Raw genomic sequence first — 23,001 nt, 5'->3', positions numbered from 1 at the left:
TTTAGGAGTGGGATTTGGGTGCAGTGTGGTAGGAGTTTCAAGTTACAAATGTATTTTATAAAATACATACAAACACACTTAATATTTGGGTTTGCTCACAAGCAAGTGTAACTGTCTGCACTTTCTCTCTAGGTGTGAATTTTCTGCTTAACCCCTCATATTTTCAAAGACATAGAAGAGCCTATAGTAGTCATTTTAGATGCTCTATTCACAATATGAATGAGGATATGCTGGTGTTCCTCTTGGGCATGGCCAGGAAAGAACTGCATGCATGGCTGTGTACTCTATCAGATTACCCATGTCTGTGGAGGACCTACACTTCTGCACATATGGATGCAATTTACTCAAGGACAGAGTATCAGATAGTAACCTCAGCTTGCCAGATTGTTCAATATAGTACAACAGTTTTCCCACATAGCTATTAGCTGGAGGTCTGAGTGTGTTGTGGCCTGTGCTCTGACCAAGGGATGTGCAGTCAATGGGCTGTCAGGTGACTTGTGAGATTAAGGACAACATAGCAGCAGTCTTAAGACACTAAGCTGTGAGAGATGTACCACCACCAAAGCAACTAGCCAGTGCTCTGTTTGGATTTTTGTTTCTGAATGCAAGGAACTAGCACTTCTTTGAGTGAGAGCATAAGATCTACCAGGGCTATAGCAAATACATTTGTCTATATAGAGACCATCCCCCAGGCAACCAAACAGACCAGCAATCTTGTTCAGATGCTGAGAAGTGGGTGCTCATGAAAGCATGCATTGGTGAAAGAAATGGTCATGCACTGAATGAAATTTGCTGCATGGCTGGAAGACCACACACTACATGAAGGTTTATGTCTTCTTAAGCAACAGGTCAGAAGGGCTGTACACCTTTGGGGAAAGACCAGATCAGTGGATGATTTAGTCTGAGCAAAGGACTGTTACCAGTTCTTCCAATGAAAGCTGAAGGAGGGCAAAAATGCCTACTTTAACTAAGTCATCAATACTTCCACTAATTAACCATGGAAATTTTTTCATTTTTTCTCCACTAACATCTGCTGGCTTTAAAGCCCTCATTCCAACATCTCTGACAGCTGATTTCCTTGCCCAGCATGTTGAGTTTAAGGTTATTGACCTGCATTAACAATTCAACCTGTGCAAGATACCCTCTTCCCCCCCCCCCCCCAATCCCATTCCTTTGCCTTCTGAAGTGTCTGCACCCTTCATCTTTCTGGAGGGACTGCTCTGTCCCCCACTTGGTTCTATTTGCTTACTTCCTGTAGTGCATGATCCCACTATTCCTTCTCAGAGTCTCACTTGTCTCCCATTTGGCTGCTTTTGATCACCCCCTGCTGCATCAGACTCATCTGCATTCCCTTAGTATAGTATATTATTGTATTTCTGAACGTCCTTTGATCTGGCATCTAGCCTCTCCATTAAGACATTTCTGTCCTCCTCAAGAGTGGCAACCTATTCATTGAATCCTTTCCCCTCTAGGTGGATTCATATTCTAGTCTAGGCCTTCTCTTTTTTGCCCTGGCTATCATCAACCACTTTATCATCAGGAACAGTGGCAGCTGGATGGAAGCATGGCCTAATTTGTCCAATCTTGAAAAGTCTACCCTTGAACCCTCTGTTCCCTCCAACTGTAGGCCTATTTCAAATTTACCCTGTCTAAGCACACCATTAAACTGGTTTGTTTGCAGCTTTTGCATTATCTCTTGGATTCTATAAATGGTACGTAAATTTCTGCACACTATCCTGAGATGCACACACAACTAAATTGACTAATGAACCAATAAACGCCAATAATTGTGTTCTAACAATCAATTATTGGCAACAATTTGGATTTGCACATGCATCTTACTAGGCACTATTCTATAAAGGTCTATGCACAAAGATTATAGTGCACAACTCAAAAGGGGTCATGGCCATGGGAGGGGAATGGACAGGTCAGGGGCATTCACTAAAGATGCACACAGTATTACTGAATACTGGGGATCTGTGCCTAAATTACATGCCAGGGTTTACACCAGGTTTCAGCTGATAAAAGTCTTCACGTCCAAAGTTTGGCAAGGAAATCAGCTCTAAGTGCTATCTTATAAACAGCACAAAACTCAAAGTGCCATTAATAGAATAGCACTCCATGTGGATTTTTTTAGGTGCCATTTTTTTGAGTGCAATTTACTGAATCTAGTCCTAAGTGACCAGTTACACATGCTACATCCTTATCAGTCTGTGTTTTATTGAGGCCAAAGCATGGAGACTGTCCTAAGGGACTGCTGAGTAAGCTTCACAACATCCTCAATGCCTGGCTGCCATGCCTCTACTCCCTCCCTGTCCATATCCTGGCTTGAGGACTCTCCATAGTCATCCTCTGATGGGATGGGATCTACAGGTGGCAGATGTAGGCCTTCACACTGATTCTTCTTCTCATCCTGCAGCTGCAGCTTTCAAGACCATGGGGACCTTGCTCCTTCAGCTTCTTCCCTTGAGCCTTTCCAGGGGCAAAGGATGGTTGTGGCTCCTTCTCTGACTTTCCTGCCTCTTCTTCCTCCTCCTCCTCAATGTCAGCTTCAGCCTGCTCCTTTGATGTTAGAGGAAGAAGGCCATAACCATAAGGGGTGTATAGAGACAACGGCTGCCTGGAATATACAGAAGGGTGTCACATGATAGGTATGGCTCTGGAAGCTGTGGTGCTGGGTTCATATGTTGTATTAATAGCAACTCAGGGTTACAAAGGTATGCTCTGACTATTGCCGCAATAGAGTGGACATAGGTTCACTCAGGTTGGATCTGGCCATACTGTTTGCTATTAATAAGTGTGGAAAGGGATGCTGTGTATATCCAGGGTGCCTCTGTGCTGGAGCTTCTCCTTTGTGTGCAGGGCTGGGTTTCAGGCAGAGAATCTGTTGGCCAATTCCAATGTTGGCATGGCAGTGGACATAGATCTTGCTCACCTGTGACTTGTCAATTTCTCTGCAGCACCAGTGACTAAGATGTTTAGGAACTGGTACTGTAAATGCCTGCATGTATGTAAAAGGGCAGTCATAGGTGGACAAGATTTCAGGTTGCAATTATATGTGATTTCATAAATGTGAATATGTGTTATGCTTCAAATGGCTGTGTTTGTATGTTGATATTACCCTCTCCTTTTCCTAGACTCATACAGTAGTACACTTTTGTATGTATGTTGAACATGTATAAGTGTACTACCTACAACGTATGCCCACTCCAGGTTCAACATATATCCCCCATGGAGTGGGCCTACATTATATGTAGTACAATTATACATGGCAGAATATTATGCTGTGCTATGCTGTGCTGACTGGCATACCTGACACTTCACAGAAGTTGGGCAGCTTGGTTTGGAGTCAATGGTATGGCAATGGTAGGTGGTACATTTAAGCTAGATTGCATTATGAAGCCACGTGAGTGAGAGCACCAGGTGCATAGCACTTGATGTAGATGATTGTTCATTCTGCTCCTGCAAGGGTCATGACTGGCCATATTGGTACTACATGAGGTGTCACCTGCCAATATCATATCTGTGTGATGTGAGAGACAGCTAATTATTAGCTATATTGCCTGAACCACAGCAGCAGGTTGGGCTGGGATCTCCAGATTGCTTGATACTTTGTCTTCAGAGTTTCCAAGCTGTGTTGTACTCTGAAGTGTCTAGAACAGAAATGAAACAGTGGACTTGTTTAGTGCACAGGCATATCCCAAGTGCAGCTCCCAGCATCCCTCTGATCAACTGTGGGTGGTCCTCCACAAATGACTGGCTAGGGGCTGAACTGGTGTGGGTGTAATTGCTGGGATGAGAGCAATGTCATATGGAGGGTCTATGTTTATATCCTACTCCTGTCACAGACAGTTCATGGGATTGGGATTCTGTCATTGGTGCCTTGGTCACCTGGCCCACCTCTAGCATGTGGCTAAAATTTTGTGACAGTGGGTCCATATAGCAAGGATTGGGTCTCGGTTAATGGCCCTAGTTGGGACCAAGTATGTTGCAGTTATGCATCATAGCCATCTATATAATGTTGTGGGGAGGGGGTGGTGCCCTTAGGAAGGTGCTGGGTACAAGCCATGGCATACAGACTTTGTCAACATAGTAACATAGTAGATGACGGCAGAAAAAGACCTGCACGGTCCATCCAGTTTGGCCAACAAGATAAACTCATATGTGCTACTTTTTGTGTATACCCTACCTTGATTTGTACCTGTCCTCTTCAGGGCACAGACCGTACAAGTCTGCCCAGCACTATCCCCACGTCCCAACCACCAGCCCTGCCTCCCACCACCAGCTCTGGCACAGACCGTATAAGTCTGCCCAGCATTTTCCCCGCCTCCCAACCACCAGCCCTGGCACAGACCGTATAAGTCTGCCCAGCACTATCCCCGCCTCCCAACCACCAGCCCCGCCTCCCACCACTGGCTCTGCCACCCAATCTCGGCTAAGCTCCTGAGGATCCATTCCTTCTTAACAGGATTCCTTTATGTTTATCCCACGCATGTTTGAATTCCGTTACCGTTTTCATTTCCACCACCTCCCCCGGGAGGGCATTCCAAGTATCCACCACTCTCTCCGAGAAGAAATACTTCCCGACATTTTTCTTGAGTCTGCCCCCTTTCAATCTCATTTCATGTCCTCTCGTTCTACCGCCTTCCCTTCTCCGGAAAAGGTTCATTTGCATATTAATACCTTTCAAATATTTGAACGTCTGTATCATACCACCCATGGGTATGCCACCCATGGGTATGCCACCTCTAGTCTCCTTGTTCATTCCAGGTGGTCTGAGATGTTTCAGAGCCTGTGCAACCTTACCACTCATATCTGATGGGGAAGGGCTAAGACTGAGTGTCATAGCCATTCATACTGATGTTAGTCTATTTACCACCCCCTAAGTGGCATCCCTGTGCTAACTTTGCCCTACCTGTTGGAGGAAGGAGGCAATGAGGACACATGTACAATCTCACCTTTGCCAAGCCCATCCAGATTTGCTCTCAAGCACTTCTTGATACTGCATATGGTATTCATCTCCACTCTGGCCTGAAGATCTGGAAATCATGTGGACTTTCTTCCTGAAATAGTTTCACTCCCTTCTGGTAGCCTTCTTGTTCATGCATGGAGAGTGGCTTATAGAAGTCGCTATGTTGTGTGGGACCAGAAACATGTAGTTGCAGCTATATATGGCTTGCAGTTCATGGCTACAAGCTGTGTAGGAGTGCTTGTATTGGTGCCAGCTAATTTGTGGCATACACAGGCATTTTATATGTGCATCTGTTGCAGATTAGAAGTGCCAACTGCCAGCAAAGGCCCATTCAACATTCATGCTTATATTGCAACTTGGGGCGAGGATGCACATTTTGCCATAGCTTGCACATCTTTTCTTCCACCAAGCTGTGTGGCCCTTTTACATATACCGTATATGTCTCCCTGTTTTGGAAAAATACATATGTATCTATAGATCTTTATTTTATTTTATTTTTTTAACGTTCATTCTGGGGGCCAAGATGTGTCAATCTAACATCAAACCTCCTCATCCAGACCTGCTCTTCTAAAATGATGGCCTAAATGTAGACCTTTTCACTTCAATGTATCATTATAAAATAGGCTGGAAAGAGGTGCCCTTTGGACCTTTGCATATAGTTGGCCTGTTAGAAAATTACTAATACTAATACAGCAACTTATATTCTGCCATTTACCTCATCAGTTCAAGGCCGATTACAAAACAGAAATAGTCATTTCTATGATGTCACAATTCAGAACAGAATTCAAAAACACATTATCCTAATACAACCCTAAACAAAGAGAATTACATATAAAAAAACATTTAAATCTTCAAATCTTGGCAAAATGACATATAATCAAATGAATTCTTTAAAGTAAAAGGAAGATTATTCCAAATATATACATTTGTACTATGCACAGTCCAAGCAACTTCCTTAGCTCATAGAATATTCACCATCAGAAGTAATAATTTCCATATCTCGCATGCACAATGTTTTATCTGTTTATTTTCTATCACCTTCTCACTATGAAGTCTCTCTGTACCGTACAGCCTGACTTTTTTCTGACATACAGACTCAGTCAGTGCATAGCGACTCTGCACCTGAACTCCGCATGTGCTCTTTGCTTTACCTGTTTCTAAAACTGATACATTTCACTTTTTTTCTTTTAAAGCCTGCATCTTCCTAATAGATGCTTTTCTCCTTATGAAATCCGAAGAGAAATGGCAAAGAAATGGTGCTGGCCTCATGATAACATCACCAGTCTTGGAATTTGGAAGTGATGCTGGAATAGGTTTATTTGGATGTTTGCCAAAGTAATTTCTACAAGGTAGTCAAGGGACTCCTACTTTGTCTCTGGCCCTGCACAATGCGGCTCTGCTCAATCTGATGATTATCATCCCTATGATGAAGCATGGATGGTATATTTGAGGGCAAGTAGAAGGTATGAAGTAACATTATCTGAAGGAGCTCAGAGAGGTCCTGACGGGACCTTTTAAAAACTTATTTAATAGATCTTTAGAGATGGGAGAGGTTCTGCGAGATTGGAGACGAGCGGATGTGGTCCCTCTTCACAAAAGTGGAGACAGGGAAGAAGTGGGAAACTACAGACCGGTAAGTCTCACATCGGTGGTAGGAAAAATAATGGAGTCACTGCTGAAAGAAAGGATAGTTAACTTTCTAGAAACCGACGGGTTACAGGACCCGAGGCAACATAGCTTTACCAAAGGAAAATCCTGCCAAACGAATCTTATTTACTTTTTTGACTTGGTGACCAAAGAACTGGATGAGGGACATGCGCTAGATGTAATCTGCTTGGACTTCAGCAAAGCCTTTGATACAGTCCGCCACAGAAGACTCGTGAATAAGCTGCAAGGGTTGAACTTAGGACCGAAAGTGGTGAACTGGATAAGAAACTGGTTGACCGACAGGTGGCAGAGGGTGGTGGTAAATGGAATCCGCTCAGAGGAAATGAAGGTGAGCAGTGGAGTTCCTCAGGAGTTGGTGCTGGGGCATATTCTGTTTAATATATTTGTGGGAGATATTGCTGAAGGGTTGGAAGGAAAGGTGTGCCTTTTTGCGTCTAACACGAAAATAGCCAATAGAGTGGATACCCTGGAGGGAGTAGAAACAATGAGAAGGGATCTCCAAACGTTAGAAGAATGGTCGAGGGTCTGGCAGTTAAAATTTAATATAAAGGAGAATATAGAAACCTAAATATATACTGTCTACTCTTATACCCTAAGCCTTTAACATAGTGTGCACTAGTGTACTATGGTGCTCAGAATATAGTGCATGAATTTAAGCCATAGAAATGCTTACATCACCACTGGTAATCACCATCATTGCACCAGCCCTCCCTTCCTTCCTGCTCGTGGAGCTACAAACACGCTCACTGCATATCAATACTTGGCTTCCCAGTGTGAACGATTTATATATAGGGTGAGCTGGGTATACCAGCGGATAGAATGGCTGTCCATTCTGTTACTTCCTTTTTTTCTTTTTTTCTTTTTTATATGCTTGTGCTAATGCTGTGAAAAATAATGCTATGAAAAATAAATAGTGGATGGCATTAAGCCGCTGTGCTCATGTGCTCATTCTCAACATGCTGCATGTTTCACCCTTGGGCTTCATCAGGAGACGAATCTAAAATGAAAATGTACACATGTACACATGTAGTACGCTACTACATCTCTCTTATAACTATTAACAACTATCAAAAAGTTCTTTATACTTGTGATTTCATGGAGACTGCCAGGAGGAGATCAGACCTACAGTCCCGTCCAGGATCAGGAAAACGCCAGTGCATGCGCTCTAAGTACCTTATAGACCCGCTCCCATTGGTTCTCATAGATGCGTTACCGCCCTCCAATCTATTGCTTTATTCAAACTGCTGGGGTGTGTGGTCTGCCAATTATAAATGTATTGAGCTTCCTTCCTCAACAGCTGAGACACTATCCAGCTTATAATCGAAAGTGATCGCCGGCCATCTTCCGACACAAATCGGGAGATGGCCGGCAATTTCTTAAAAGCGGCGAAATCGGTATAATCAAAAGCGGCATTTTTGACAGCATCGCCACTTTCCCGTCGCTTCGCCGGCAAAAGTTCAAGGGGGCGCGTCAGTAGATTAGCGAAGGTGGGACATGGGCGGGCATGGGTGTGGCTACCAGATGGCCGGCTTTCGCCGATAATGAAAAAAAAAAGCGGCATTAAGCAGTATTTTGCCGGCTTTACTTGGTCCTTTTATTTTCACGACCAAGCCTCAAAAAGGTGCCCCAACTGACCAGATGACCACTGGAGGAAATGGGGGATGACCTCCCCATACTCCCCCAGTGGTCACCAACCCCCTTCCATACTAAAAAAATAAAACTAAAAACCTTTTTTGCCAGCCTCAAATGCCGTACCCACCTCCATGACAGCAGAATGTGTTGTATCCTCCGACAGCCTTTCCCTGGTTGTGATGTGGCTCTCGGGTGAGTGTGACACCTTTTCTGTTAGGTGCCCTGCAGAGTCACATTAGCAATGCATTGTGGTGGGTGTAGGGTACTGGGCTCCACTCCCATGGTGCTTTTCCCCCCTGCTAACTGGGTCAGAGTGTGCCCTGTTTTGTTTCCTGTTGTAGTCCATGCAGTAGTGGCCATTTTTGTAAGCCAGTTTTAGTTCCCTTTCCTGTGTTACCCACGTTAGATAACATAGTTCTTACCTTGAATGGTGCTGAAAGAGGGCATTGTACACCATTGTGCCAGCTCTGACCTACTGCTAATCTTAGTACTAGGGGACTCTTTGCCAGTGGGGCACAACCTCTGATCTGCAGTTAACTGTGAGTAAACGTGGTTATTTCAAGAAAGGACTTTTTCAGAGAGATTAGGCTTCAGGTGTGAACTGGTGTGCCAAAGTTATACAGTAGCAATAAGTCCTAGAGGATGTATGCAGGTCCCTGGAGCAATTTTAGTGGGTGCAGTACATTTGTGGGTAGTGGGCTTTGGGGGGCTCAGCTCCCAAAGTAAGGGAGCTATGCACGTGGGAGCTTTTCTGAAGTCCACCGCAGTGACCCCTAGGGTGGCTGGTTGGTGTCCTGACATGTCAGGGGGGCCAGTGCACTAAAAATGCTGGCTCCTCCCACGGCCAAATGCCTTGAATTTGGCCGGGGTTTGAGATGGCCGACATAACTTTCCATTATCGCTGAAAAACAAACCATCTCAAACCTGGCGAACTCCACGGCATTTGGCCAGGCTAAACCGTATTATCGAAAAAAAAGATGGCCGGCCATCTTTTTCGATAATACGGTTCCGGCCAGCTGTAGCGCCGCCGCCAACATAGATCGCCGGTGATCTATTTGGCCGGCGACGTTCGATTATGCCCCTCTATGTTGCCTCCCTGTGATTGTTGAAGATGCACTAATACCACAAACAATAGGTCTTCCTCACGGTGTCCCATCAGGTCCCAATGCTCCACTAATGGGGCTTCCTTCTTGTGGGTGTGGAGGTTACTAAGGTGTTCGCCTATGTGCTGCTTGATCATCCTTTTCATTTGCCCTATGTACCATTTCATGCATGGGCATCTTATACCATAGTTGACTTGCATTGTATCACAATCCGTCTTTCCATATAACTGTATTGTCCGGTTGGTTACCGGATGGATAACGGATTTTGTCTCCCATGCATGTTTACAGTACAGGTAGTTGTTATATCTGCTATGCCCTCTGTCTTCTATAGGGGCTGCAGCGCACGATATTTCAACCTCTCCCCTAATTTCTGGTGTACGCAAATCGAGGTGCCGTGGGTATGTCATGCAGCTACATTATCGACCAATGTTTCCTTGTAATATGTTTTATCTGAGATGTTCTGGCAGAAAATGGTAATACACAGGTGATAATGTCTTTATCCATAGGCCTCTGCCTTCTAGGTAGCAATAACCACTGTCTGTGAGTATTAGCAGCTCTTTTGTATGCTCTATTAATCGTTTTTCTCAGGTATCCCCGCTGTATGAATCATGTTCTCATGTCTTGTGCATGGTAGAGGAAATCTTCCTTCGTGTCGCATATTTTTCTCACCCGTAAAAATTGCCCATATGGGATGGCCTCCTTCTGCGCTAATGGGTGGAAACTAGAGTAATGTAAGATGGAATTTGTGTCTGTGGGTTTACGATATAGTTGGGTGTGAAAACTGTTATCATAGCATTCAATTTGTACATCCAGAAAATTGACACTATGATTACCCACAGTGACCTCAAATGTAATATTGACGTCACACTCATTAAGGTAATCAAAAAAACATCTCAGTTGCTCCTCATCACCCTTCCATATCAGGAGAACATCGTCAATGTACCTCTTCCATGCCACAATGTGAGGTGCAAATGTTGAATTGTAGACATGCAGTTCTTCATAGTGGGCCATATATAGGCATGCTGTTGTGGGGGTGACTATCGCCCCCATTGCTACCCCATGGGTCTGTAGAAAAAAAGTGTCCTCAAACTGAAAATAATTATGCTTGACCACCCGTTGAGCCAGTTCATTAAGCAATGCTAGTTTCTGATGGGACATCTCCAACCCCTGCATATAATGATCAATAAGATCCAATGCTGTGTTTTGCGGGATCATGGTGTACAATGATCTAACATCCTTAGTTACTAGTATAATCTCAGTTCCCCCTGTGTCAAAATTATCAAGCATAGAAAGGAGATGCGCTGAATCCCTTACATAAGAGGGAATATTTTCAAAGCTGGTTGCAGATGATAATCCACAAACTGTGATAAAGGCTCATGCAATGAGCCCTTGCTGCCCACAGTCAGTCTCCCTGGTGGGTTATTCAAACATTTATGTATTTTGGGTACAAATCTGATGCATGGTATAATAGGGTGTTGAACCATCAAGTATCTAGCTTCTCTAATAGATACTGTACCCTCCGTTGTCGCTTGTTCAATCATAGTTTTTATAATGTCTTGATATCTGGATGTGGGATCTTCATGCAGTTTACTGTAGAAAGTCTCATCACCCAGTTGTCTATTAGCTTTGCGCTTATAAGCTGCCATATCCTGGACCATCACGCCTCCCCCCTTGTCAGCTTTATGTATGATTATACTCTTATCATGCTGTAATTCCTGCATGGCTTTGAACTGCTGTTTAGTCAAGTTCTGGTGAAAATATCGAACTGATTTCTCCACTTTACATAAGTCATCTAGCACAAGCCTTTGGAAAGTCTTTATGATCGGGTCTGGGGGGCCCGGCGGCATCCAGGTCGAGGGTATGCGATATATGGATAAAAATGTGGGGGTATCCAATTCAGCAGGTATGGGATCCTGTGTAACTTCTCCAAAATATGCCCTTAATTTTAATTTCCTGAAAAAGCGGTATAAGTATTGGCGGGTGGTGAATTCATCATAATCCGTGTATGGGACAAATGACAGGCCTAACTGTAGTACTTCTACTTGATGTTCAGTAAGCTCTCTAGATGATAAATTATAGACTATTCTTTTTGTGAGCGAGGCCCTCGGCGATTCTTCCCCGATCTGGTGAAGGGCTGTGGCAGGGCTTCCACTGGGTTTGCGTTCTCTAAAAAAGTCGATGCCATGTAGGCTTTAAGAAGTGTAGAGTGATGCACGTGGGGTGCGGAAACCCAAAAGAGAGATACCGGACAGGAGGGGAGAGATTAGTACGCTCGACTCAGGAGAGAAACCTTGGGGTGTTGGTGTCGGAGGATCTGAAGGTGAAGAAACAATGCAACAAAGCGATGGCCATGGCCAGAAGGATGCTAGGCTGCATAGAGAGGGGCATAACCAGCAGAAGAAAGGAGGTGTTGATGCCCCTCTACAAGTCGTTGGTGAGGCCCCACTTGGAGTATTGTGTTCAGTTTTGGAGGCCATATCTTGCTAAAGATGTAAAAAGACTGGAAGCGGTGCAAAGAAAAGCTACGGAAATGTATGGGATTTGCGTTGCAAACCATACAAGGAGAGACTTGCTGACCTGAACATGTATACCTTGGAGGAAAGGAGAAACAGGGGTGATATGATACAGACGTTCAAATATTTGAAAGGCATTAATCTGCAAACGAACCTTTTCCGGAGACGGGAAGCCGGTAGAACTAGAGGACATGAATTGAGGTTGAAGGGGGGGGGGGGGCAGACTCAGGACTAATGTCAGGAAGTATTGTTTCACGGAAAGGGTGGTGGATATGTGGAATGCCCTCCCATGGGAGGTGGTGGAGATGAAAATGGTAATGAAATTCAAACATGCGTGGGATAAACACAAAGGAATCATGTTTAGAAGGAACGGTTCCGTGGAATCTTAGAGGAGATTGGGTGGCGATGCCGGTAATTGGAAACAAAACGGGAGTTCGGCAGACTTCTACGATCTACGCCCTGATCGTGACTGGATAGGGATGGGCTGGAGTGTAAATTTTAAGGGGCTTCAATGTTAGCTTGAGAACTTAGAACAAGAACAGTACTGGGCAGACTTCTACGGTCTGTGCCCTGAGAAAGGCAAGGACAAATCAAACTCGGGTAGACATATAAAGTATCACATGCCATGTAAAATGAGTTTATCTTGTTTGGCAAACTGGATGGACCGTACAGGTCTTTATCTGCTGTCATTTACTATGTTACTATATTAAAGCTATCATGAGGGATGAAAATGGATTATGGCCATGGTAATGAGTTCATAAAGGAATGAATGTATTTTGGTGATGTTAAAGAGGAAGAAATGTGTTCTAGCAGCATTTTCAATGCTCACGGAGGAGAGGGAGAATTGAAAGTAAACCATTGCCTAAATCAGGGGCAGCAGAACACCTGGCTCAACAAATATAACCCTAGCCCCACTCCTAACTGCTCTAATCACTGATAATGTGTTGGGTAAAATATTTGTTGGGCCGCGACTCCAGTGGCCCATTCCATTCTGCTGCCTATGCAGAGAATCATGGAACAAAGAAGAGCATACCTTCATTCTTCCAGTCTAAGCTACAGTCTAAAATCTTCATGAGGTAGTGACTCTGACAAGAAATATTCCATTGAATTCATAAAGCTATACAACTTCTTTTTCCTATAAATTAACAACTGTGTTAGATAAATGGATGACAAAGTTTACCTATATTGCTTCTTTGTGTCATAGCCAACAGCATTTGATTCCCAGATTTTGGTTGCCAGAACCCGCACAGTGTTCAGAAACAGAATGAAGTTCAGCTGAAAGTCACAAAAGTGCATATATTAAATTTGAATCCAAATAACATACCAACTCACCATGGAGATACGCTAATAAATAACTAGTTAACAATGCAGGAAAAATTAGCAATATAGGTAGAAAAGTAAAATTTATATTTGTTTCAGAGTAGAGTAAACCAAAAATTGTTTAGTCGGTAAGGGAGTCTTTTACAAAGGCGCTCTAATGATTAGCACCTGCTAAATACTAGAGATGCCCATAGAAATATATGGGTGTCTCTAACATGTAGCACATGCTTATTTTTAGTATATGCTAAAAACACTAGCATGCCTTTGTAAAAGGGGCCCTAAGATAATAGAGGAGTTGTTTGTTCTAATGAGGCTTCAGAAATGACTAAGCCACAGTAACATTTTTAGCTCATAGTAGAAATCAGTTGATGGTAAACACTGAGGTGCCCATAGGAATATAATAGGCATTTTGGCGTTTACCGCCAACTGATTTCTACCACAAGCTAAAAACGCTTCTGCAGCTTATTAAAGACCCCCTTAGGACTGGATATTCAGCTGGCACAGAGCCCCTATCAATTTAAGCTCTGGCACCAGATAATGTGGTATTGTGCTGACACTATCCATTTAGTTTAGGCCTGCACACCCTGGCCCAAATGCAGCCCTATATTATAGAGATAGTATCAAGTATTTCAGTCATATTTTTGGCCTGATAATATGGGGTCAATATTCAGCCAGTGGCGCTCTGTGTTTTATTTACTGTCACCAGTGTTACAACCGGAATTTCAACGCCAAGGCTTCGGCAATGAATGTCGGGGTTTGTGGAGCCAGCTAAAACATAGCTGGTTAAGGGCTTCTTTTACTAAACCACTCTAGCGATTTCCATGCGGCAAATGTGATGAAGTCCATTCAAATTGAATGGGCTGGGGCACATTTGTCATGCCGGGCATCACTAGAACAGGTTAGTAAAAGAGCCTAAGTGCAATATTTACCACTTAACCAGCCATGGTGAACTGCATAAAGACAGGACTGACTTTTATGCAATCCTATTGATGCGGTTACCTTGAGCAGTTAAGTGCTGAATATCGGCACTTAACTGGCCAAGTGTTGACTCTGACCCCAGAACGTCCTCAAAATAGCCAGTTTTGAAATAGATGCTAACTGGGCATTTTTAGCAGCACTAACTGGTTAAGTGCTAATGAAAATGATGGGTTAACCGCGAACAGGCAATTTAACCAGCCAGGAACCATTTCTGGCCAGTTAAATTGCTTTGAATATCAACTCATATCTGTATAACTTCTGAAAATAAATGGTAGCAAAGTAATATGTTTACTGCCTGCAGGTGGCAAATAACAACATTTCAATATTATAGCAATACAGTTTAGATATATGACTATTACCTTCACATTGATTTGTTCACATTCATTACCATTCAAAACTACGAAGTACTGAGGGGGCACACGAGAGCAGCTACTGGATGGACCTATAAGTTGAGAGTTCCACAGGCACAACAACTATTTAATTATACTTTAAAATACTAGGTTAAATTATCCAGCTCATTTTCGAAAGTGATCGCCAGCCATCTTCCGACACAAATCGGGAGATGGCCGGCGATCTCGCAAAGGCGGCCAAATCAGTATAATCGAAAGCCGCTATTTTGACACCATCGCCGTTTTCCTGTCGCAGAGCCGGCGAAAGTTCAAGGGGGCGTGTTGGCAGCGACGTGAAGGCGGGACACGGGCGGGCATGGGCGGGGTTACGAAATGGCCGGCTTTAGCCCATAATGATGAGCATTTGGCCGCTTTTACTTGGTCTCTTTTTTTTCAGGTCCAAGCTTCAAAAAGGTGGCCGAACTGACCACATGACCACCAGAAGGAATCAGGGATGACCTCCCCGTACTCCCCCAGTGGTCACCAACCCCCTCCCAGCATAAAAAACAGGTTACAAATACTTTTTTGACAGCCTTTATGCCTGCCTCAAATGCCATACCCACCTCCATGACAGCAGAATGTGTTCTGTCCTCCGACAGCCTTTGCCTGCTTGTGATGTGGCTCTGAGGTGAGTGTGGCACCTTTTCTGTTATTTGCACCTCAGAGGCACATCAGCAATGCATTGTGGTGGGTATAGGTATTGGTAGTTGGTAGGCTCTGCTTTTCCCCCTGCTTACTGGGTCAGAGTGTGCCCTGTTTTGTTTCCTGTTGTAGTTAATGCGGTAGTGGCCATTTTTGTAAGCCAGTTTTAGATCCCTTTCCTGTGTTACCCATGTCAGAGAACGTAGTTCTTACCTTGAATGGTGCTGAAAGAGGGCATTGTACACCATTGTGCCAACTCTGACCTACTGCTAATCTTAGTACCAGGGGACTCTTTGCCAGTGGGGCACAACCTCTGACCTGCAGTTAACTGTGAGTAAATGTGCTTATTTAAAGAAAGGACTTTTTCAGAGAGATTAGTCTTCAGGTGTGAACTGGTGTGCCAAAGTTATACAGCAGCAATAAGTCCTAGAGGCTGTACGCAGGTCTCTGGAGCAGTTTTAGTGGGTGCAGTACATTTGTGGATAGTGGGTTTTGGGGGGGGGGGGTTGGGGGGCTCAGCTCCCAATGTAAGGGAGCTATGCACGTGGGAGCTTTTCTGAAGTCCACCGCAGTGACCCCTAAAGAGCCCGGTTGGTGTCTTGGCATGTCAGGGGGGCCAGTGCACTAAAAATGCTGGCTCCTCCCATGGCCAAATGCCTTGAATTTGGCCAGGGTTTGAGATGGCCGACATAACTTTCTATTATCGCTAAAAAACAAAGCTGGCCATCTCAAACCCCGGCGAAATCCAATGCATTTGGCTGGCCGGAACCATATTATCGAAACAAATGATGGCCGGCCATCTTTTTCGAAAATACGGGTCTGGCCAGCTGTTTGCGGCACCGCCAAAATACATCGCTGGCGCCGTTCGATTATTCCCCTCAGTATCACCTAATTCATCTTTCTATGATGCTTACTCAAAAATAAAACAAAATAGAAATTGTTTTTGCATTGGGATCTGCAGTTAAAAGAGCAAAACCAGACCGTCCATCAACACATAAAGCTGCAGCTAACAAAGATGGTGCTGGTAATGTGGCAGTGTCAATGCACCAATATTATTGCACTTATAACTGAGAATAATGCAGCAGTCCAAAGATATTAAGGCAGATGTTGCTCACCTAAAGAAATATTTTGTCGACCTTGAAATTGCTTATGTTTATTAAAAAGCTTGATATTCCACTATTTCTGTCAGGTCATAGCGCCTTACAATTAAAAAATATCATTAGTTAAAATAGAAAAGAACACCATAGTAAAAAAGAAAGCAAAGACCAGTGAACAAGGATCATACATACACATCTGCAAAGATCTGGGAACACACACTGGGCCACTGGTACAGACAGACCAAGCCCGAACCCCCAAAATTACCTCTCTGCCTCTGAAAACTGTATTAGCAGCCTGGAAGATAGTTCTGTACAATATTGCAACACCCATAAATTGATGCTGGAGCTCCAGTCAGCTCTGGAAGATGTGGGTAACTGTAACAGATGGAGCAATCTAAGGATTACAGGTCTCCCAAAGGGCTCTGAAGATTCCATTCTGGTAAAATTCATGGAAAGTTTCTACCCACACTCTTACAGCTGCAATAGGGGAAGCCATTTGAAACTGAGTGGGCATACAGAGTCCCTTCACGCAAGGATCTAGCCCAGAAAGTGCAGTGTCCTTTTGTTTTCCTCAGGTGATACTTTATGTGCTGTTCAACAGAAATCAAATCTGCAAAGGAATGGTAATTGTATCTTTATGATGGCTGAATTCAATAAGGCTCCAGTTGATAACTGGAAATGTTTTTTATCACTCGGATTCAGACTAAAAGCAGCTACGGCTTGGTATGGATTATTTTCTCTAGAGATTATGAAGATAACTCGCTGTAAAGAAACAAAATCTTACAGACTGTAAGTTGTTGGAGAAATATTTGGACTATATGATTATGGCTATTACTTGACTGTATATCATGATATTGTCATGATGTTAACTTTGCCAGTGGGCACCTGATATTTCATTCTAATACTATGTGTCTGCCTCTCTCCTGCACCCATTCCTCTCCTTGACCCTCATATAGCGTGGAGGAGTAGCCTAGTGGTTAGAGCCATAGTCTTGACATCCAGAGGTGACCAGGTCAAATCCCACCGCTGCGCCTTGTGATCTTGGGTATGTCACCTAACCCTCCATATTGCCTCAGGTACAAACTTAGATTGTGAACCCTCCTGGGACAAGGAGCTACCTAATGTATCTGAATGTAACTCATCTTGAGCTAATACTAAAAGAGATATGAGCAAAATCTAAATAAATAAACATATCCTGTTAGTGAGGGTGTGTATTGAGAACAGGTAGTATTTATTGTTTTGTTGTGAAAAGGTTTTTGTTCTGGTTTTCATATGCATCCTGTTACATGGATCAGTGCAATGTGTCATGGAGTCTCAACAGGACGCCACGTCAAAAAGCAAACAGAAAGGGCCATTTTGACAGCTGATAAGCAGGATGCATATGCACTGCATTACAAAATAAGAGGGAAGCCTTGAAACAGCAAAGGTGAAACACATGTCGGCACGTGCCCCCTGCTATAGTGATAGTCAAGATAAGTAATCTGAACTTTTTGAGTATATAAACAAATTAAGTTACTTATTGTAACTCATTTCTACATATTATGATTACGTTATCATAAAGTTACACAATTTATATGAATCAAAAAATTGCAAAAATTAAGAATGAATTTGGACTGGACAAAAAAAGGTGTTTCACCTACTTTCACAATAAGGGACTTTTTTTCCCCTAGTGGAAGGTCACCTCTGATGGTCCGTTAAATCACAATATACAATTGTTTAAATTTATGCAGCCTTATTTGGACATTTTTCTCCAAAAATGTCCAAATTACAATTTTTGAAGCTCACTTTTGAGATGTTTTTCTCTTCAGTGTGTGCAAATCACAAGAGGCCACTTTGGGGGTGGGATTTGGGCATTTTCTAACATAATGGAACAAAGCAAAAACGTCCAAGGCTAAAAGTTTGACACTTTGGTCTAGACCTGCTTCAATTATGCCTAAATCACAAAAGGTACCATAAAAGATGGAATGACCACTGGAGGAATTAAGGCATGGCCATCTTTTACTCTCCAGTGGTTGCTGACCCCCTCACACCCTCCAAAGATATGAAAGAAGCAGTATATACCAGCCTGTATGACAGCATCAGATGTTATGACCAGTCCTATTAGAGCAGCAAGCAGGTCCCTGGAACACACACTTCCATTGCAACCAATTTGATAACTTGCAGAATTTACACTTTAGATATAATCAAATGTTGAGTACTAATGCTGGCATCACACTGATTTCAGAACATACCATATATTATTCTTGCCTGAATAAAGCTGGAAGAATCTTGGTTAATTGCTTGAAGGCTAAGAAAAGGGCTACCCATATTAGTGCAATTTCTAAGAATGATAAATTATTAACTGATTCTAAAGATATACTTGATCACTTTTTTGCTTTTATTCTGGAATCTATCTTTTCCAAAAATCACCTACATCATAACAAATTAATGCCTTTTGAGAAAGACTTAAGAAACCAAATTTATCACCTCTAATATTGATAATTTGAGTCTCACTATTTCATGTCAAGATATTTATTTAACTAAATCTTTTCTCAAGGTTAATAAAGCCCTGGATGGAGATGGTTTAACTCAAAATTCTACACATATGCCAGTTTATTCTTATCACCAAAATTGTATAAGCATTACTCTCACTTTATGCAAGCTAAACAAGGTAAAGGGACCTTTACTGAGGTCACAATAGTGATATTAAAGAAACCGGTTGAGACCCCCTCCCACTCAGGTCCCAATCCTCTCACGCTTCCCCCTCCCCAGCAATACTAACACAGGCAGTACATTGGTAGCAGTACCACAAGCTACCGTCAGCAAGGGGTAAAAGTGAGTGGGTTTTGATCTTGCTCCAGTCACCTCCACTGGACCAACAGAAATTAAAGGTAGGCCCAGGGGTAGAAGGGTGAGAGGGGGTGAGATGTTTGACTTGGGGGAGGGGTGGGAAGATTAGGACTGGAATGGGAGGGGGGTTGAGGTGGCTCAGCAATTTTTTAATGCTATGCAGGTCTCAGTAGATGGTCAGCCAGGGCCTGCATAACTGTGTTATCCAGGCCCCAACTAAATAACAGCCAGAACGAGCATAAGCTCCGGCAGCCAGAGCACATGTTATTAGCCTTGGATATTCAGCGCCAGTGCCTGCACATGGCTTGGTATTAAATATCCGGGGCTAATTTAGCAGACCACATAAGCGTTTAAAAACATTATGACCACCGGCCGGCTAAATATTGCCCCCTATATGTATAGTTTACAAATATGAAATGAAAATTGTTGAGAAATCAAACCGCATTCCTACACACATGAAAAGTTTGGAACCTTTTTCAACATTCTGTCAATTTTAATAACGCCAGTAAAATGGTTCCTTGCTCCTGTTGTGTTTCACTTATGCTGATGACATCACCATATTCATCCCTTTTCATTCCAACCTTTCTGAAATCTCTGGCATGAACATCCTAGCCTCCAGGGCCAATGCCTTCAAAATGAAACTGAATAAAGAAAAAACTCAATGCTTAATCCTCTCTTCAAGACACTCCAATCCACTCCCAACCACCTTAATCACCCCCGATGTCACAATTCCAATATCTGGCAACTTGAAAATCCTAGGAGTAACATTAGACAACCATCTAACTCTAGAAACTCACGCAAAAACAATCACGAAGAAAATGTTCAACATGATGTGGGTATTGAAAAGAGTAAAACCATTCTCACCCAAAAAAACATTCCGCAATCTGGTTCAATCAACAGTACTCACCCATGCGGACTACTGCAATAGTATCTTCATTGGTTGCAAAGCCTACATTCTAAAAAAAACTCCAAACCGCCCAAAACACGGCAGTCAGACTCATTTTTGGTAAATCACGATTCAAAAGTGCAACACCTCTCTGGGAAAAACTCCACTGGCTCCCCATTAAAGAACGAATACACTTCAAAGTCCACACACTGATCCACAAGATCCTCCACGGAGAATCTCCAAGTTACATGACCAACCTAATCGACCTTCCAGCCAGGAACAGGTCCAAATCCTCGCGAACATATCTCAATCTTCACCTGTCTAATTGCAAAGGTCTCAAATACAAAACCTACTATGCATCCAACTTCTCAGTTTTAGGTAGTCAACTCTGGAACGCCATACCAAGATTCATCTGAACTACAACCAAACTTCTAAGCTTCCGAAAGCTGCTGAAAACATACCTCTTCAAACAAGCCTATCCAAACAACCCAACTTATGACTCTAACCCACACCACTAACATTAAACATACCTCAATCCTTCCCCCACATCTCTTCCTTTTATCCTTCTCTACACAATTGTATTATCTAAGTGACAATTTTTACCCATACATTGTATTACCTCTTTGATACTTTGTACCCTCAAATTGTGTTATCCCTGTGATACTCTGTACCTATACAATGTAAGCCGCACTGAGCCTGCTATTGAGCGGGAAAGAGTGGGGTAGAAATGCTATAAATAAATAAATAGTATATTGGATTATTGTCCAATGACAATGTAGTTCTCTTATGATAGGAGGTCACTCATCTTCTTATTATCATCTTGTTTTCACCGTTTTAGTATCACTGCTTTAAATTGCACTGATGCTGCTACTTCTTGTTAATTTTATATTATTGTTTCTTTTGTATCTTGTTTTATGAAAAATCTATAAAAATGACTGAACTAAAAACAAATCTACCAAGCACAGAGCTTTAGACATAAAATTACTATTATCTATACCTCACTGCCTTTCAAAATAGTGCAATAAATAATACACCATCATATTTAACCCAGTCCCCCTAGTCTCTCTTCCTGAGTACTTTGGGGCCCTATTTATAATGGCATGCTAGCGTTTTTAGCATGCACTAAAAATTACAGTGCGCTGTGTACATGTCCATAATATTCCTTTTCTTTAATCATTTATAATTTTTCATTTTACAAGGGTCACTTGCAAACAGTAATACAGAGATGACTGCACATTAATACAAGATAAGAAGAAAACAATCCCAACTAGATATATGGATTATATACAATCTTTCTCTTTCTTAGACCACAAAGTGAAGAAAAATAGGGAGAGTGAGATAAGACAAGGAGATCAATTAAACAGTAAACAGAAAAAAGAAAACATGGTATTAACCTGATTATCCCCAGCTATTACTCATCTAATTCATTATTCCACATTGATCATCTGGTTGGCTTCTTCAAGACCAAATACGGTGTATAGTCAATTCATTTCATTGAGAACATACTTATTGTCCAGATTTTAGTTAGAAATAATACATCTGATTACATTCTCTCTCTTTTAAAAAACAGAAATTATTTAACAATACATATACTTAAGTCTCTAATTCAAATCCCACTGATTAAAGCAATCCCAGTTTTCACAGGCTTTACTCCTTTCGAAGTAATAATTAAGGAAATATTTCTGAGGAAAACTTTAGGAGTCATACCTGGAACTCTGGGAAAAACAATAATCTCAACATTAATCATCCACAATATCATCCACCTTATCATTTAAAGTTTCTGGTCCATTATCATTTTCAGGATCATAACCACTTCTAGCTTGTGTAGAACTTCATTTATTGTATCAATTTTTCACTCTCAAAGGGTTCAGTCAAATTGTCCATGTAACTCTCTAATAAGACTATATCTGAAACAAAGTTATTTACTACCGCCGTCAGGTCCCGAAGCGCCTTCCAGATGGCATTCAATGTAACCTCCACGGAAGCCAAAAACTTCAAGATGATTTCTCTTGAGGTGTTTAGGAGTGGTTCCGCCAATTTGGGTTCTACTGTAAACGTCCTCCGTTTCAGCATATGCCTCTAACTCACTCCTCCACTCCTTTGGACATGGTGGTTGAATAATTCGGGAGCGATGGAGTTGTTCTTCCAGGTCCAAGAGCATCGACGCTTCTTCGCCGGCGCTAATCAAAGGACTCGCCAACACTTTCATCTGTGGGCAGTTCGACGCGCAGCGGTCCCGCACTTGCTGCTCAGTGGACAAAACACTGGCCATCAGCAGCTGACCGCCGGTTGTTCCCTTCCTCACAGTTAAGGAAAGTGCAATTGCAGAGAGGGAATTTACATAAAGAAGACAAAACTTCAGAGGGCAACTGGGCCGCTGGGCATACGAAGTTCAGGTCACCATCTTACCACTCTCCCAGTTTGGGACACTCTTTATCTGGTTTCTCCTCAGAGGCCTGTCTGATATGGGTAACCCTTCAGCATAGCCCTCTGAGTCATTGAAACACAGAAGTCCCTCCACCACTACAAGGGGTCCCTTCGGAGGGGCATAATATTCCTATGGGTATCTACACAGTTAGCACACGCTAAAACCACTAGTGCGCCTTAGTAAACAGGGCCCTTGTTTTGTTTTGGCTTATAAAAACCATTACAGGAAAACAAACTGCATGCTAGTCATTGTATAGTGCTATTAAAAAGCAAAATCTCAGAGATATGCCTTATGTTGTAAATTCTGATCAGTGCTATTCAAATCAAGATGTCTCAGTGGATCACCCTGGCAGTCTGTAGCATAGCTGTGGCACCACCACAAATTGCTTCCACATCACAAAATTTAATACTGTATTATGTCAATTAAGTTACATTTTATTCAATCAAGGTAGCATCAAAAAGTTACTTTTAAGATACTACTATGCCTTATGTTGAAACATTGCCAATACCAGTATTCAATATAATGTCAGGCCAATTGTCTCAAG

The 23,001-nt window shown here is 42.6% G+C and overlaps 1 protein-coding gene across 1 annotated transcript in view; it reads right to left on the bottom strand.

The window, feature by feature from the left end:
• The window catches only part of PTH2R (parathyroid hormone 2 receptor), a 372,984-nt gene that overhangs the window by 64,202 nt on the left and 285,781 nt on the right, over positions 1-23,001 (bottom strand). The window contains exon 11 of the mRNA XM_030210826.1: positions 13,069-13,163. Within this exon, the coding sequence (XP_030066686.1) occupies positions 13,069-13,163 (95 nt within the window). The remainder of the gene's footprint in view (positions 1-13,068; positions 13,164-23,001) is intronic.

Source organism: Microcaecilia unicolor, chromosome 7 (genome assembly GCF_901765095.1).
Source record: "Microcaecilia unicolor chromosome 7, aMicUni1.1, whole genome shotgun sequence".
Taxonomy (NCBI): Eukaryota; Metazoa; Chordata; class Amphibia; order Gymnophiona; family Siphonopidae; genus Microcaecilia; species Microcaecilia unicolor.
The sequence above is the reverse complement of the archived record's forward strand: the minus strand, read 5'-3'. Positions and strand labels throughout refer to the sequence as shown.